We start from the raw sequence: 17,896 nt of genomic DNA, 5'->3' as shown, positions 1-17,896 counted from the left end.
AACCAATACCATCCCCTGCCCCCCGCCCCAAAAAAGGTCAGACTCAGTCCCTGTCTCAAATGGAGCTCACAGTCTTAAGAGGAGGAGAACAGATATCGAATCCCCATTTTACAGATGAGGAAACTGAGACACAGAGAATTTAAGTGACCTGCCCAAGGTCACCCAGCAGGTAAGTGGCAGAGCCACGATTAGAATTTATTCTTCTGGCTCCCAGGCCCATGCACTTTCCACTAGACCATGCTGTTCCTATGGCCCGATGACTCCCCTCATCTCTAAAAAGCAAGCACCTTATTTTGGGCTCCATGATGCACATCTGTTTAAATGCCTACTTCTGATTCTATCACTTGTATTTCTCCTTATTCTTGCCTATTGTAAATTCAAACATTTAATAAAGTGCTCTGAAATATGATCGATCGATCGATTGATTGTGATTTGTTTCCACATGCCACATGCGTGTGGTGGAGGAAAGGGGAAAGAAAAGACTAGCTTGGGATTGGCAGGCTCTATCGGCCCTATTTCCCTTTCCTATTCCCCTAGAAAAGGAGAAGAGGGCAGGAGGAATGGGTGTGAGTGGGAAGTGTGAGGCTGGAGAAGGTTAGGGTGGGAAGAATGAGAGGGGAAGTGATGGTCGGGCTGGTGGGTGATGGTTAGATTAGATTGCGACAAGAGGACTGATGCAGATGGCAGGTTTGGAGAGGCTGAATTGGTTGAATTCATTCATTCAGTCGTATTTATTGGGCGCTTACTGTGTGCTTCAGGCAGCAGCAGGATAAACTGGGTACCAGTGGCAGTCATGGTATCTGTCATACACTCGAGAGAGGCTGAATTTAGGGGTCATTTGACCACCCAATCCACCAATTAATGGTATCAAGTGCCTAATGAATCCTGGGGACTTGGGAGAGGAAAACAAAGGAAGACAAAGGCCCCCTGCCCTTGAGATCCTTATAATTTAACGGGAGAGTCAAGCAAAAATGATTTTTAGAAAGCAGGAGGAAGAATCAATCAACCAACCCATCGATCATATTTACTGAATGCTTACTGTGTGCAGGGCAATGTACTGAGCACTTGGGAAAGTACAAAACAATAAAAGACACACTCTCTGCCCACAACAAGCTTATAGTCTAACGGAGAGGACAGAACAAAGATAAAGGAGAGGATGGTACAAAACAGCAGAACTAATGATGAAAGTGTATGTATAACTGTACAAAATATACATATATACAAGAGTTTTGAGGAGAGTTATAAAACAGCCAAGCATTAAGAATGTTGGCTGATGTTATTGGGATGTTATGAATTAATCAGCAGTTCAGCAGAGATCCGAGCCTGACTTGAGGGATTTAAGAGCAGAGGAAAATGATGGGAGGATCTTTCAGTGGTAGCATGAGCTGGTAAAGTGTGCAGTCCCAGAAACACGCACCTGGAGTCTAAACCAGGATTCTGGAAGTAAAATTTCAGAACCATTTATTTTAACCAATCATGCCGCAGTGCTCCATTCATGAAAATCGATAAATGGTATTTACTGAATGCCTATTATGTGTAGGACTCTATACTAAGTGCTTGGGAGAGTGCAATAGGATTTACAGGCACACTTCCTGCCCTCAAACAGCTTACATTCTAGTGGGGAAGACCGACACTAAAATAAATTACAGCTAGAACGAAAAAGGAAAAGGGAATATGTACATGAGTCAGTGTTTAAAAAATGAGATGTAAATTGTATTTAAGAGCTTCAGCGACATGGGTGCAAAGTGGCATTAGGGGGGTTGTAAACTGGGGAGAGGAGAATTTAATCAGGGAAGGCCTCCTACAAGAGAATGCAATAGGGCTTTGAAGAAGGGAAAAGCTGGGAACTGTTTGATGTTGAAGGGGCGGGGAAGTGGGGAGGAGATGTAGAAACTGCTCTGCCTCTGCTAGTCACCTCAAGTCTTCCCGCCTCCACTCAGGGAGCACCTGCCGAGGACAGGTACCTATTGCCTTTTCAGTAGTCAGCGGCTCCCTAGAACAGTTCGATTTCTGGGCAGAGGTGTCAACTCCATAGGGGCAAGGATGCCACGGGCTTGGCACCAAAGGGGCAAAGCCATTAGCTTCATCTCCCCAGCTTTTCTGGGCAGGATTGATAGCCCCCTTAGTTTATTTGCCTGACAAATTGACTGACCCCTTAGGATTCAGAAAAGGACCAACAGTGGAATCACACTGACGGCTTTTCTTCTTGGCCTCTCCCTGCAGGGCATGACAACAGAGTGTGAAAATTCATTCACTCACTCAAATGAGTCAGTCATATTTGTTGAGCACTTACTATGTGCCACACAGTGTTCTAAGCGCTGGGGTACGTGCAAGGTAATCAGGTTGGATACAGTCCCTGTCCTACGTGGTACTCATAGTCTTAATCCTCATTTTACAGATGAGGTAACTGAGGCCCAGAGAAGTGAAGTGCCTTGCCCAAGGTCACACAGCAGACAAGTGGCGGGAGCCGGAATTAGAACCCACATCCTCTGACTCCCAAGCCTATGATATTGCTACTAGGCCATGCTGCTTCTCTGCCTCCACCATCACACCCTCAGCCTGAGGCCTGGGTGGCACCCACAGCTCGGGACTGAAATGATCAGCTAGCCCAACTGGGAGAGAAGAGAGTATTTTACATAATGATTTACTTGTACATTTGTAGCATTTGTGATGGATTGGCCTTGGGTACATGCCTAAACAAGGAAAAGGTGCAAAGCCTTGCAATACGTGCTGCCAGTGGTTTCTGCACCGGGAGTGGTCAGATGTCCCAGGATTTCAATCACTTTCACTCTTCAATTCCAGTTACAAGTTTAAGTTTATTTTGGCCTTTGGTCAAAGCCCACTTCCCACTAAAAAAAAAAAAGAAAAAAAAGGAAGAAAAGGTAGTCCCAGGATAGGGAAACTCCCATTTCCATTCAGTGCTTCTACTTAAGATCCTGTCTAGTTTATTTGCCTGACAAAGTAAGAACCAAGCCTGAAATGTGCCGAGAAAAAAAATGAAACAGAAGTTGCTATGGAAACACCATGTCCCAAGCAGACCTGGGGCTTTCCGTTTCTTTGGCTGAGGTCCAATCAAAGTCATGGGTATCAGCTGCCCCCTGCCTTTCTGAGGGGCGGCACTCCCACTCCCACCTGCACAACTGTAGTTCTCACCCCACAGAAGAGTAGAGTCAGTGACCCCTTCCCACTGATCAGCTTCCCCGCTGGGCCTTAGAAGAAGAGCGGTCCTCTAGACTGTAAGCTCCTTGGGGGCAGGGCACCTTGTGTCTACCAACCCTCTTGTATTGTACTCTCCCAAGCGCTTAGTACCATTCTCTGCACACAATAAGCACTCACCAGACACTTTTATTGTATTTGTTAAGCGCTTCCTTCCACTGTACTAAGTTCTGGGAAGATACAGCTAATCAGGCTGATCACAGTCCCTGTACTGCACAGGGTTCAGAGTCATAAACCCCATTTTACAGATGAGGTAACTGAGACCCAGAGAAGTGAAGTGACTTGCCTAAGGTCACAGAGCTTATAAGTGGCAAAGCCGGCATTAGAACCCAGGTCCTTCTGACTCCCAGGCCCGTGTTCTATCTACTAAGACGTGCTGCTTCTCTCTGATTGATGAATTCACTCTTATCAGAATGACAGGCCTAAACCACACCACACCCACAAATGCCTTCTTGCCTTCTTGGGGGTTGAGGGGTGGGCAGAGGGTGGTGATGTTTTCCAAGTCTTTTGAAAAGCACTCGTGAGGGCTCAGTATGCAGTGGGTGAAAATAACTGCCATCATTTCTCTTTCTTGACCATTGAACTGATCCATGCTAATAAAATGTATTTCACTGCTTAAGAAAGCTGTCTCTGAAGAAATGAACTCAGTGTCTGGTGCAAAGATAACTGGGGCAAGAAAGGAAAGGACAAAAATCATTTTCTCTTAATAGTAGAAGATTTGGGGGAATCTGAACCTATTGAAAATGTGAAAAAAATTGAGATTATCTTTTTTGTACAGTAGTTTTTGAAGCTTCCCCAGAGCAAGCCTTGGAGAGAGAGAGAGATTCCCATGTCATGATATGACACCAGCACGGAGGGAAATCCCCACCCAGAAAAAGCTTTATATCCAGGCGCCGCAGGGCACAGGACTGTTAGAGAGCAAGTTGTCATGTGGATTTCCCCCTGTGTCGGGGAGCTTTTGCCTTGGTGGGCGAATCATTTTGAGAACTGGGAAGTCTGTTCCAATACCCTATACCTTTGCAACAGAAGTCGGCAGTGGGCTTGTTGCAGTGGATGGAAATTTTGATCTACAGCTCTTTGTTGGGTACTGAGTTTGTCTGCCTTTGGAAATGACTTTCTGGGCTTTTGAAAACCAGCAGAGATGACTAGTTGACTCGTGAGGTCTGGAAAGTTTTCTGGGGATTGGGGGTTAGGCTGGGCTTTGGGTTCGCCAGCGGTGGGGGTGGAGCTACCTGCTTTACAGAGGCAGAACGCTGAGCTGACACTGCCCAGTGGAGCTAATTTAGGCTCATTCGCTCAGTCGTATTTATTGAGTGTTTAGGAGAGTACAATATGACAACAAACACACTCAGATGGATCCGCCCCCTGGGCCCCAGGAGACTTATTCCTAATCTCCCAGGTTGAGTACTGGATCCTCAGTCAACAGTATTTATTTATTGAGTACTTATGGTGTGCAGAGTACTGTACTAAGCGCTTGGGAGAGTACCATACAACAATAAACAGACACATATCCTGCCTACGATGAGCTTATAGTCCAGAGTGGTGGTGTATGGGACCATCACCACCATCATCATCGATACTTATTGAGCGCTTACTGTGTGCAGAGGACTGTACTAACCAGTTGGGAGAGAACGATACAACCGAGTTTATACATATGCTCCCCCCCCCACACACTGTGTTTACTTTTGGGTATCTTATTTTCTCTTCTGCTTGCACTGTGTAAATAATTACTGTCTGTCTGTCACTTTCATTCCACTGCAAGCTCTTTGAGGGAAGGGACTACCTTTTAACTTCTATTGTTTTGCCTAAGTACCTGGTACAGGGGTCAGCAACTCCTCAGGTGTTCAATAAATACTAATAACACACACCCACACCTTCAAAGCCCTGCTTCCTCCCGAGTCTAAAGAGCCAATTCTTGATCTCTGGTAAGATTCTGTGGCAGTTCTTGGAGTCACCGTTGAGACTGCCTTGACTGAGCATCTTTTATTAATGGTCTCTTCGTTCTGGATCAGCCCAAAGACTTGAGAACTCAATTAAAACCCAACCCAGAAATTAAACTGATGGGGGAGGCATTTTCTGTCATCTTAACGTAAAGCTTATTTTTGGGTATCTACATTTTCCCTCCTGCTTGCACTGTGATCAGTCCATTCCTATTGGCCGGGCTTCTCCATCTCCCCCTGAATGGTGGGGTTGTTCTTTGGTGGGAGTGGAGGATTATAGGAAACTCTGGGGCCCATGTGCGCCTTCATGGCTGAGGAGGGGGTGGTGGTGAGGTCCCTGAGCGGAGGCAGCAGAGCAAGCCCTGCCATCCACCCAGCTGGCCCACTCTTAACCGTTAGTGGTTTCAACTCACAGCTTCCCCTGGGCATTGCAGACACAGGAAGCCCTTCGCATCTGAGCAACTACTCCAGAAGAGAGTAGCAACGCAGGTGGGATGATCACCGAAAGCGGGTATGGAGCCTCCAAGTGTGGGCAGACTTTCTCTTTCGACAGCTAAACTCGAGCTGGAGAGCCAGAAGTTCCAGGCTCTGATCTCACGTGGCCCCAGATTTGAGCTCCAGCCATGGCCACTTGTCAGCGTTTCTCTGTTGCAGCCTGGTGACTCCAGGAGCTCTTCCTCTCCCAGAGCCCAAGAGATGCCACCCTTCCTTTGCCCCAGCCCAGAGCCAAGTCCTGCCTCACTCTGGCAAAACAGGCAGGAGAAACTGCAGCACACAGTAAGAAGAAGAAGGAGGAGGAGGAGAAGAATGGAGTATTTGTTAGGCACTTCCTTTTGTCAAGCATTGTGCTAAATGCTGGAGTAGACCCAAGATAATCAGTCATACAGTCTCTGTCCCACATGGGGCTCATTGTCTAGGGAGGAGGGAGACCAGGTATCGAATCCTCATCTTACAGTTGAGTCATCTGAGATACAGGGAAGTGAAGTGACTTGCCCAAGGCCTTACAGCAGGCAAATGGCAGAGTTGGAATTAAAACACAGATCCTCTGACTCCCAGGCCCGGGCTCTTTCCATTAGGCCATATCGCACACCTATAACAACCTACTAATTTACTCAGTGCCCTGTTCCCAGTGCCCCCTGCCCTCACCTCTCTCACCTCTGAACTCTTGCTCACACGATTCCACAATCTGGAACTCTCTCCCTCACTTAAATCTGACAGACCTAAGCTCCCCATTTCAAAGTCCTCCTCCTCCAGGAGGTTTTCCCCAATTGATTTCTAATCTCTTCACCTTACATCCTCCTTACTGCCATCTCAGCACTTCCCCTCTCGCCTTATGCATATATACATAGACTTATTCTCTCTGCGTTGTCCTATCTGTTAATTTATTTTAGTGTCTGTCTTCCCCACTAGATAGTAAACTCCTCCAGGGCTCCCAAGCTCTAGCACGGTATTCTGTACACAGTAGCTTGCTACTATCCACTCAACATATCCAAGTTTTTTTTCCCTCTCCCACTATTTGTTAGTAAATTGATTGCTGATCTCTGTCATTAGGGCATAAACTCCTTGAGGGCAGGGACCACACCTTTCTAATTCTGGCTTCACCACTTGTCTGGTGTGTGACCTTGGACAAGTCACTTCATTTCTCTGTGCCTCAGTTACCTCACCTGTAAAATGGGGATTGAGACGGTGAGACCCACATGTCCAACTTGATTTGCTTGTATCCACCCCAGTGCTTAGTACAGTGCCTGGAACATAGTAAGTGCTTAACAAATACTATCATGATTACTATCATTATACTGCCAGTATACAGGCTGGTACAGTGCCCTCATTCAGTAGACACTCGAGTTGAGGAGATACACAAAATGCTGAGAATAGGTTTCTATCACATTTCACTTATCACATTTCTCTGGTTGGGCTCATGCACAGGATCAGTTGTACACTTCCCATCCTCAAATTGTTGCTCTTGTCTGCAGCGTCCTCAGGAAGCAATGTGGCCTAAGTGGAAAGAGCAAGGGTCTGGGAGTCCTGCTTAGAACTGGGTTCTAATTCCCGCTCCACCTTGTGCCTGCTGGGTAGCCTTAGGCAAGTCACTTAACTTTTAGGTTCCTCAGTTTCCTCCTCCATAAAATGGGGCTTTAATACCTGTTCTCCCTCCCTCTTAGACAGTGGGAGAGGGACTGTGTCTGATCTGCTTATATTGTATGCAACCCGGGGTTTTGCACATAGTAAGCACTTAAGAAATGCCACCATTATTATGTAAGCTGGTTATGGGCAGGAAATGTGGCCGCTAATTCAGTTGTATTGCCCTCTCCCAAGCTCTTAGTAGAGTGTTACACACAGAATACATGCTCAATAAACACCACTGATTGATCGATTAGGGGCTGAAAACAGATTTTCTGAATGCAAAGATCTCCCTGGAGGACACACTTCCCCCACCCCATTCCAGCAGGGCAGGAGCAGGAACCCAGGCTCCTTTCCCTCTTGCCTGGACATCTTCATCCCTCCATACTTCCTCTTCTTGTGGTTCCCTAATTGGTTTCCCACCACAAAATAAAGTCATCGTTGGGTTTTACCCAGAGCCAGATTCTTCTCCAGAATAACTCAGTGGCAGTGAGAGAGGAAGGTGAATCTGGTCCCTAATTATTTTTTAACCAGATGACATTAGTTTCTGCTTTGTCACACACTAACCCAAGCACAAACAGGAACTAATCCTTGCTTCCCCCCACTCCCCATGAACCCACAGAAGTGGTAATTTAGAGGCAAATCACCAGCTGACTTCCAAACATGGTGGAAATTGCGAGGTTCCTGAGTATCTTTCATCTCCCCACTCGATTGTGCCTCCCTGCTGTGGGGCTTATGCATTACCATCCACATCCCCTAAGCACTTTGATAGTCACTCTCTCCCATCCCCAGGGCACTTTTGCATATATCCTTATATCCTGTTGCTTCCCCTATGTAATTCATTTTATTGTCTATCACCTCCCCTACACCTAGACTGTAAAGCTCCTTGTGGGCAGGGATCAGGCTCTACCAATTCTATTGTGCTGCATTCTCCCAAGAACTTAGTATCGTGCTCTGCACCCAATAAGCACTCAGTGAATACAACCAATTGATTGCTTACTTGATTGAAATTATATATCCTGCAGGTGGAAGGGAATTCATGAAATCACCTGGTCCAGCCCCCTGCCTCCAAGCAGGTGAACATTAAGCCGGCCTAGGGTGGGCAATTAGCTGCTCTCTCGCCTTGAAGAGCTCCAAAGATAGAGGCTTCTCCACAGCCCTTCTTAGTAGCCCATCTCAGTGTCTTGTCATCCCCAGCACCTCTGTTCACTGAGTTCCTCTTGGGTGATGACTGGAAGGCCCAAGGGGAAGCCCATATAGAAAAAAAACTGGAGACAGCTGGCCTATTTTCCTTCCCAGAAGCACATTTTTTCCAAGAACTTCAAGGAGCTCAAGATGGTGAAGAACCTCAAGGAGCTCAAGGGGGTGAAGAACCTCAAAGAGTTCAAGAGAGCAAAGAACCTCAAAGAGTTCAAGAGAGTGAATAACCTCAAGGAGCTGAAGAGGGTGAAGTGAAGCCCTGAGAATATCAGTGATGTCTGAGGAGGTACATATGCCTGTCTTGGGGACTTACCAGCTCTGCAGACCCAGACAAAATACAACTAAGAGAAAGGAGGGGAATTCACTTAAAGGAGAAGTAGGACGATAGGGAGAAGCCAGAGAACTGCTCTTGGGCTGACAACTTCCCCCCAAATCCCATTCACAACTTCTGGGTCCCTGTTCTTAAACCACTATGGTACTAAGTCTCTAACCCAACCTTTGTCGTGTGCAGGGTAAATTTTTGCAATGAGGGCAGCATTAATCTTGTTTATCAGAGTTCCAGGGAGCAGCAAGCTTCTACTCCAGGAGAGTCCTGTTAAGCGTTTCCAGATATTTCGGCCTAGCTCCAGGCTTTGAAGAGCAGAAAAACCCGATGAGGGCTGTCTGTTTGGCTTCAATCCCATCCTGCTGGAGTTCCTGACTGTTCTAGGCCTGGCGGCAGGAAAAGACAGTTGGTCCACATTGGAAGGTTAAGGTCTCCACTTTAAACAGAACCTCCACCTATTTTATTCTACACCAGAATACTGGAGTGACTGCTGAGCTCTTAAGCTTCTGACATAGGAAGCAGCATGGCCTAGAAGAAGGAGCACGGGTCTGGGGTCAGAGGACCTGGGTTTTAATCCTGGCCTTGCCACATACCTGCTGTGTGATCTTGGGCACATCACTTCTCTGGGCCTCAGTTTCCTCATCTGTAAAATGGGGATTAGGACTGTGAGCCCCATGTGGGACAGGGGCTGGGTCCAGCCAGATTAGCTTGTATCTACCCCAGTGCTTAGTACATGCCTGGCACATAGTCAGTGCTTACCAAATACCATAAAAAGTGAAAACAAACAAAATAACGTAACTGATTTAAGACAAACCTAGGACACAGACAGGAGAATACTGCAATTTTTCAGCAAGGGGGATTGTGGGTTGGGTGCAGAGGTCATGGTGCAGCTAGTTTTTAGTTTCAAATTCTCATGGCTTCTGTTTTGGGGCCCCACATGGCTGGCATGGAACCACTTCAAGAGGAGGCAGGAATGGGTTAATGAGAATAGCACGAGGGGGTGGGGACTCCATCTTGCCAGCCCTAAGCTGGATAACCGTTGGGGTGGATACAGCTGGGCCTGTAGGAGCTGCCCTGGTGGGACTTGAGCCTGTGCTGGAAAGTCCACCTACAGGAAGTCCCTAGTCTTGCCCCCGTGGGTGGAGAACAACCTTAATAGTATTTTCCATTTATGACTTCTGGGACTCAGTAATGGGTTTTCAGAATGACAAGTTGCCTTTGATAACTCTGTCCAGCAAGAGGACAGCAGATTCTATGTTGAATCGTCCAGGTTTCATTGTTGACAGCTTACCGGGGTCTTTAGAGGGAATGTACATACCCTTTATGACATGTTCTACTTAGAAATAGAACACCCTTGAGTTAGACAGGGAAAGTGTCCAAACAAGTCCCTCTATAGTATCTGTTTCCTCATTCAAACTTTTTTATGAATCAACAGTAGAAAGGGTGAGAAGCAGTGTGGTCTACTGGATAGAGCACAGGTCCGGGAGTTGAAAGGAGCTGGGTTCTAATCCCGGCTCTGACATTTGTCTGCTGAGTGACGCTGGGCAAATCACTTCACTTCTCTATGCCTTATTTCACTCAATTGTAAAATGGGGATTAAGAATGTGAGCTTCTTGTGATACATGGACTGGATCCAACTTGATTAGCTTGTATCATTTTCAGCACTCAGTACAGTGCCTAGCACATAGTAAGTGCTTAACAAATACCATAGGGGGAAAAAAGCGACCACGTGATCTGGTTTGAAAAGGATCTCTTTCGCTGTGAAAAGGATATTTCACCTAAAACCCCCAACTTGGACAGAACCCATTTCTTTAGGAACTGTTATTATATTTGTTAAGCACTTACTATGTACCACGTACTGTTCTAAGATCTGAAGTAGATACAAGATCATCAAGTTAGATACGGTCCTTGTCCCACATGGGGCTCACAGTCTAAGTTAGAGGGAGACTCAGTATTGAATTCCCATTTTATAGATGAGGGACCTGAAGCACAGAGAAATTAAGTGATTTGTCCAAGGTCGCACAGCAGGCAACTGGCAGAGCCAGGATTAGCACCCAGGTTGTCAGACTCTCAGGCCCTAGATCTCTCCACTAGGCCATGCTTCTTCTTGATGGCTATAAAAGCCATCTCTCTTAGTGAAATCCCAATTTAGCAGAAACTCCACTACTTTGGCCAGGTAGAATAAAGTGCCTTGAACGAGTATACTGCACTTAATTGGTGTCCTTAGCTTCTCAGAACCTACATTTCTATTTGAAGGCCTATACAGAGAGTTAACTCGGCTCTCAAATGACCACTGGCCCCTCATTTATAAACTCCCAGGTTTCCTCAGGTTTTGCAAGTTAAAGAACACTGAGGCTAGAAACCAAAGATATACTGCTCCCAAATTCAAGTATGGTCATCCCCATGAAGATCCATGTATTCAGGAATCTGTGCCCCTGGATTACCTTGGTTACTTCCCTTGTTTCTTTTTCAGGTTGACTCTAGTAGGGGCGATGTCCTTGGACATGAAGATGGCACTGCTAAAGGGGCAACTGTGCCCATGAGTGGGAGAGCCTAGCTCTTCTGATCCGGCCCCTTGCCAGTCCTGAAGGACGGGAAACCAGGTGAATGGGACCAAGGGATTAATGAATCCCACAGGATTCATTCATTCACTGATCAGATATGGGAAATGAAAAGGGCAGCTGAAGGGTTACAAGAGGACTGTGGAACCCAGCAGCCAAGCATAAATCACTTCTCTCCCAGAGTGGAAGATTCTGGACTTTTGTGCTGAAAAGAGGAAGACAAGGTAAGGGAACAAACTGCTCAATGACTAATGTTCAAACTGAATCCCAACCTCTGGGACCTGGATGTTCACCTTCAAGAATGATCAGTTTCAATGTCTGAAGGGTAACTAAATGATAATAATAATAATAATAATAAATAATAACACCTGAAAAGGCTTATTATGTTCCAAACACTGTACTAAGCACTGGGGTAGATACAAGTTAAAATCCATTAAAACTATGATATCTTCAAGTGATGACCAGCCCCTTGTGACTTATTGTGCTTTTCCCAGCCCTTAACTGTACCAACTGTTTGCTGAGGAAGGAATGAATATATGTCAATTGACATACATTACTATTTAAACCCTGACATCCAATTTTTCCATTCTCCTCTTCTATTTGCCAGTTATTTGGTGACTGTCTCCCCTGTAAGTGCCTTGAGAATAGGCATTATGTCTTCTACCACTATTGCGCTCTCCGAAGAGCTTAGTAAAATGCTCTGCAAATAGTAGGTGCCCATGAAATACTATTGATTGAATAATGAATGAGGAACATCAGAAGGATATTAAACAGCAGGGAAATCATCTTAATGGTATGGAGACTCGGGGAATCACCTAGTTTGTTCAGTTCTGTCGAAAGACAGCCCTTTATTGGGCAGGAGAAAAATGGAAGCCTGACTGGGGTACATCCAGCTTGGAGAGCGCTTATTTTCTCAACTATTACTCTAAGTACAGGTTTAAAGAATATACAGCAACTGCATTCCCAATCTCACAACCTAGGGCACAGGAAGAGGTACAAGAAACCCATGTGCTGGCTCCCTAGGGAATTCCGTGGCTTTCCTTCAATTCCAGTATACAAAGGACAGTTGATGCTACTGTTTTTTTTATGGTATTTGTTAAGAGCTTACTACATGCCAGGCACTGAACTAAGGTTGTTGGGTTGGACGCTCCTGTCCTGCATGGAGCTCACAGTCTTAATCCCCATTTTACAGATAAAGGAAGTGAGGCACAGACAATTTAGGTGACTTGCCCAAGGTCACACAGCAGACAAGTGGCAGAGCCGGGATTAGAACTGAGGTCTCCTGACTCCCAGGCCCATGGTCTGTCCACTAAGCCATGCTGCTTCTGCAATATCACTGTACTGCATTCTCCTGAGTGCTTAGTATAGTGTCCTCTAGATTGTAAGCTTGTTTTGGGCAGGGAATGTGTCTGTTTATTGTTATATTGCTCTCTCTCAAGTGCTTAATATAGTGCTCCGCACCCAGTAAGTGCTCAATAAATAGAACTGACTGACCACTCTGCACAGATTAAGCTCAGTAAATATCACTGATTGATTGAATGCCTGAATGTGAGTTGGTACCAAACATTCCCAAGTCCCTTTGTTCCTAATTGTTGGACCCTAACAAAAGCTCCCCCTTTGAGAGAAGTCAAAGGTACAGACAGCAGGGAGAAGTTAAAAGAAGTTCTCAGGCTTGGGCAAGTCAGATTTCATCGCCTCCCTTTGCCAGGAAGCCACTCTGAGTAAGGCACTTGTTGGCCTCCTGGTTCTTAACACAGAGGAATTCTTTGTGCTTCTCCAGGGCAGTCCTCATTTTTCCTCTCTACCTCGCTCCCCAAATCCCGGGGAAGAGAACTGTCCTCTAAACAGATGCCTTGAACTCAATCTTCTCGGTATTCCTTAAGCTTCCCCAAAGAGTGTCTCTAATCCAATCTTTTCCACAGCAGACCACCAGAATGGGATTTGCTCCAGCAAGTGTTCTTTTTTCTTTCCTTTTTTTTTTTAAAAAAAAAGATATCCATTAAGTGCACACTATGTGCTAAGAGCTGGGGCACATGACAATCAGATGGGATGCAGTCACTATTCCATATATGGAGCTGACACTTGAAGACGTGGGGAGAGGATGTGTCTTATCCCCATTTCACAGATGAGAAAACTGAGGCCCACAGATATGACTTGCTCAGCATCCCACACAACAGGCCAGTGGTTGATTCTCAGTCCCCTGCTCTTTCCATGAGACCAGACTGCTTCCTCCACAGAATCTGGAAGGCTACCTGACTCAAAGTGCTTCCCTTCTTTTAACAGGTCTGTAAGGGTCTCACAGGCTTTGCCTGAACCTTACTCAGGACAGGACATAAAGCTTAAAGACGGATGACTCCAAATCGAAGGAAATACTTCTTTGCTCTCTGGGTGATGAGTAGATGGAATTTACTCCCACAGGAAGTTGTGCAGGCCAAAAATAACAGACATTTCAAGAGGGGTTGGGGTAAGTTTAGGGATAAAGGACAAAGGACAGGGAATGATGGATTTTGAGTGAGAAAAGTTAGCAAAGTCAGAGGATCCAAGAAAGGTTTTGATAGATCTCGTGGACAGAAGGTCCACTAGTAGAACAAATAGGAGGTTAGATGATCTCCTAGCACATTGTAAGCGCTTAACAAACACCATAAAAAAAAAGTTCCATCTCTAACCATGTGGTTACAACACACAGCTCCTCTAGGTATCCTTCGGTTCATTCATTCATTCATTCAATAGTATTTATTGAGCGCTTACTATGTGCAGAGCACTGTACTAAGCGCTTGGGATGAACAAGTCGGCAACAGATAGAGACAGTCCCTGCTGTTTGACGGGCTTACAGTCTAATCAGGGGAGACGGACAGACAAGAACAATGGCAATAAATAGAGTCAAGGGGAAGAACATCTCGTAAAAACAATGGCAACTAGAATCAAGGCGATGTACAATTCATTAACAAAATAAATAGGGTAACGAAAACATATACAGTTGAGCGGAGGAGTACAGTGCTGTGGGGATGGGAAGGGAGAGGTGGAGGAGCAGAGGGAAAAGGGGAAAAAGAGGGTTTAGCTGCGGAGAGGTAAAGGGGGGATGGCAGAGGGAGTAGAGGGAGAAGAGTGTGCCACTAACACATGGACAGAACACTAAGCTGGGAGGACCAATGGTTGGATCCAGCACAGTACTGCTTGTGTTCTTAAAGACAATCTTTATGTGTGCAGTGTGGATGAGACTGTTGATCATGTTTCAATCTTTTCAGCCACGCCTATGCTCACAGATAACGTTCACCATCAATAATTTAATCTACATATCTATATCTATCTCTTTCTATATATAGATATAAATATCTCTCTGTTTATGTACATAAATAAATAAAGAGGTATATATATGTACTCCCTTTCACTGAGCCTGTCCAACCACATCCTTCCAGAGATCTCTTGGACTCACATCCTAACTCTGTCTTCTCTGCCCTAAATTCCTGAAGGATAAAATGGGAGTCTCACAGGATTCATTTTAACTGGATCTGATTACCCATAGATTCCCCCAAAACCAAATCCTGGGGCAGACCTATTGGGTTTAAAAGGAGTTCAGCTAACAAGAGACAGGAGAAAGAAAAGATATGAGAATATGATAGGGACAGCTCTCTTTCCCAGCCCCTGGGTCTTTGGACCGTTGCTGACTAATTGGTTTTTTCTCCACTGCCAGTCTGGGGAAAATGAACTCCCTGCATTGGGTATAAATGATTAGTTTAGGGGGGTGAACTGATGTGTGGGTGGGTTTCAGTGGCCTTTTAGTTAAGGTTGCCGTTCTGCCTTTGACAAGTCTCTAATTCAGTGGGTGTACTTGACAATCTGGATTTTCGAAGAGGATGTGTCATCCCTCTTTTAACATGGGTGCCTCTGATTGCTAAGAGCTGGGTCTTTGGTTCTCATTGCTGCAAGCAAAACTCAGGGAATCTCAAGTTGTGGGCAGGGAACATGTCTACCAACTCTGATATATTGTATTCCCCTAAACACTTAGTTCAGTACTCCACACACAGTAAATGCTCAATAAATACCACTGATTGATTGACTGACGCTTAGTTATAGCAAGAAAACTAAACCTCTTGCAACTGAAATTTCTGTAATTGCAGACTAAGGAGATTCAAAAATTAAAGTATATATAAGTGGGGGGAACTTCTGGTTTCTCTCTGCCCAGTGCATCTCCCAAACAAAAGATAAAATCGATCCTCCGGAGGCCCAGGGTTGGTGTGGGGAGGGGAGAGATGGGAAGTCAGGAGAGAAATCAGAGGAAGTGAAGAGGGGTGGCCTCAGAGCAGTATGGGTAGTCAAGGGCTGGGCTGCCATCTTGCTTTCCACCTTTGGGATGGCCCAAACTCTTGGGAGGCAAGGTTACAAGAGCCTCTGAGTGCCAGTAGCATGCCCCAAATCCTCACCAAAATAACAGTTGGCTCAATTCTTTGAAAATGATGGCTGAGCAGGGCCGGCGCAGACTAACAAGAAGCTGCACTCTGGTCCAAGTTCTCAATATCAAACACCAAAAACCATTTCCTGAAGCATGAGCACAGCAGGAGTTGGGGGTGGGGAAAAGGGGGCAGGAGGGAGGGGTGAGGGTGGAGATAAAGAAAATCAACTGAAAATGAAAATACAGCGGTCTGATTTATTCCTAAATCCACTCGCTGACACAGAACACCGCTACCCCAACTTTAGGACACGGACATCAGTTTGACAGCACAGTCAACAACACGGGCAATTAAAGAGGATAAGGTTGCCCTACCGCCTTCTGTCTTCATGCTCTCGGCAAAGGCAAAGCCACTTGGTTGGCACTTCGTAGGAATATCTTTCAACTAGGTTTTCATCGTATGGTATGTGCCACGAATCCCCTGTAGTTTGCACCAAAGTGTCGTAGGAAAGAACGGGCTGTTGAAACACAAACGAGGATGTGAGATTTAGAGTAGCATAACGCATTACTGGATCACTTTCCTTCTTTCCCGGTGAGCCCTCAGTTTAGCTTGCCCACAGTTCAGTGAGCCTCTTTCCCGAGTGAACAGTTTAAGATGACACTGGGAGTGTCCTGTCAGAAATGATGGCTGGGCCACAGCCCAGTCACCGAGGCTTCGGGACAGAGAACCAGCACAAAAGGATTAATTTTAAAGTGCCTGCGGGCTGCCCAGCTCCACTTATGCTCTCTCACCCCTGCCAGTGACGTTCTTGCCGGGGCATGGGATGCCACAAGTGAAAAGGTAGGCAGCGGTGCAGCGCACTGTGAAATGCATGCAAACATCTTACATGCAAAACCCAGCTGTGGCCAAAGCGACCGCAGCAGAGGGCCGGCTGTTTCTACCTCGTCCTAGTTCTTCCCACGCCTGGCTGAAGGCATGTGAAGGGCGGAAAACTTACCTGAAAGACGATTCTGTTTCCCGCGGAATAGCTGGAAAACCCAAGCTGATGTCCCCGTTGCCACCTGAAGAACAGGCGCCGCGTCAGGGCATCAGGGAGGCAGGCTTTGTGGTCTCGGAGGAGGTCCTGAGTGACAAACTTGCAGTGGTTTCCCGAATGGAGGGTGGCATACAGCAGGAAAGGATCATCTTCCGAGCTGGGCCGTGCCCAAGAGAGAAAGGGCAGAGTCAAACTGAAGCCTTGGAGGGTAAGAGCAAATGCTTCTCACAGAGTGGTCACCCTCTTCCCTCCATTTCTCGGGGGGCTCAGACACACATCCCCCATCCAGGACCTTAGTAATTCCCATGAACTCCAGGTGAGGGGCAAGATAAGTGGATAGTGCACCGGTCTGGGAGTCAGAAGGACCTGAGTGCTAATTCTGGCTCCGCCACTCGTCAGTTGTGTGACCTTGGGCAAGTCACTTAATTTCTCTGGGCTTCAGTTACCTTATCTGTAAAATGGGGATTAAGACTGTGAGCCCCATGTGGGAAAGGGACTGTGTCCAACCCGATTGGCTTGTATCTACCCCAACACTCAGAACAGTGCTCTGCACATAGTAAGCACGTAAAAAGTATCATTGTTTATTATTATTATTATTGTTATTCCCACTGAACAAGAGGAGACAGGAGACATGGGATCTGCCCAAGCCCACGTGATAAAGAAGGTGGAGGAGATGGGACCAGAATCAGGTTTCCCAAATCCCATTTCAGGACTGGATCTAATCACCAAAAAGTTAATGATAGCCAAAGGACCTGGGTTAGCCAGGTACCCGAGAAAGAGAGCCAACAGCACCCATTAGCTGGAGAAAGTCATTTATCTTCCTGCCAACACACAATATCAATCTCTCCTGCTTTTCTTCCTTCAGCAAACAGAGGAGCCACCTCAAATTGACAATCTGGGCCCAGAAAAAGGAACTACTGGGCAGTCACCCAGATACAGAATTAGATAATTAAGGGGTATCATCATCATATTATGTGCAGAGTACTGTGCTGAGCACTTGGTAGAGTATGATACAGCAGAGTGGGCAGACTCGTTTCCTGCCCACCACGGCTTACAGTCTCTGTCAAGTCTCCTGTTTGAAGTAGAACTCAGCGTCCTGGAGCTCCCTC

The 17,896-nt window shown here is 46.2% G+C and overlaps 1 protein-coding gene across 1 annotated transcript in view; it reads right to left on the bottom strand.

Moving 5' to 3' along the window:
• Nucleotides 1-2,473: 2,473 nt before the first annotated feature.
• PRORP (protein only RNase P catalytic subunit) overlaps nt 2,474-17,896 on the bottom strand; it is an 88,946-nt gene continuing 73,523 nt past the window's right edge. Inside the window, exons 7-9 of the mRNA XM_029079486.2 lie at nt 16,749-16,944; nt 16,126-16,268; nt 2,474-2,849 (exon numbers count right to left, since the gene is read on the bottom strand). Of these exons, the coding sequence (XP_028935319.1) occupies nt 2,786-2,849; nt 16,126-16,268; nt 16,749-16,944 (403 nt within the window). The 3' untranslated portion in view covers nt 2,474-2,785. The remainder of the gene's footprint in view (nt 2,850-16,125; nt 16,269-16,748; nt 16,945-17,896) is intronic.

This window comes from Ornithorhynchus anatinus, chromosome 14, assembly GCF_004115215.2.
Source record: "Ornithorhynchus anatinus isolate Pmale09 chromosome 14, mOrnAna1.pri.v4, whole genome shotgun sequence".
In the NCBI taxonomy this organism is placed as follows: domain Eukaryota; kingdom Metazoa; phylum Chordata; class Mammalia; order Monotremata; family Ornithorhynchidae; genus Ornithorhynchus; species Ornithorhynchus anatinus.
Note: the sequence above shows the minus strand (reverse complement) of the source record. Positions and strands in the feature narration are given on the sequence as shown.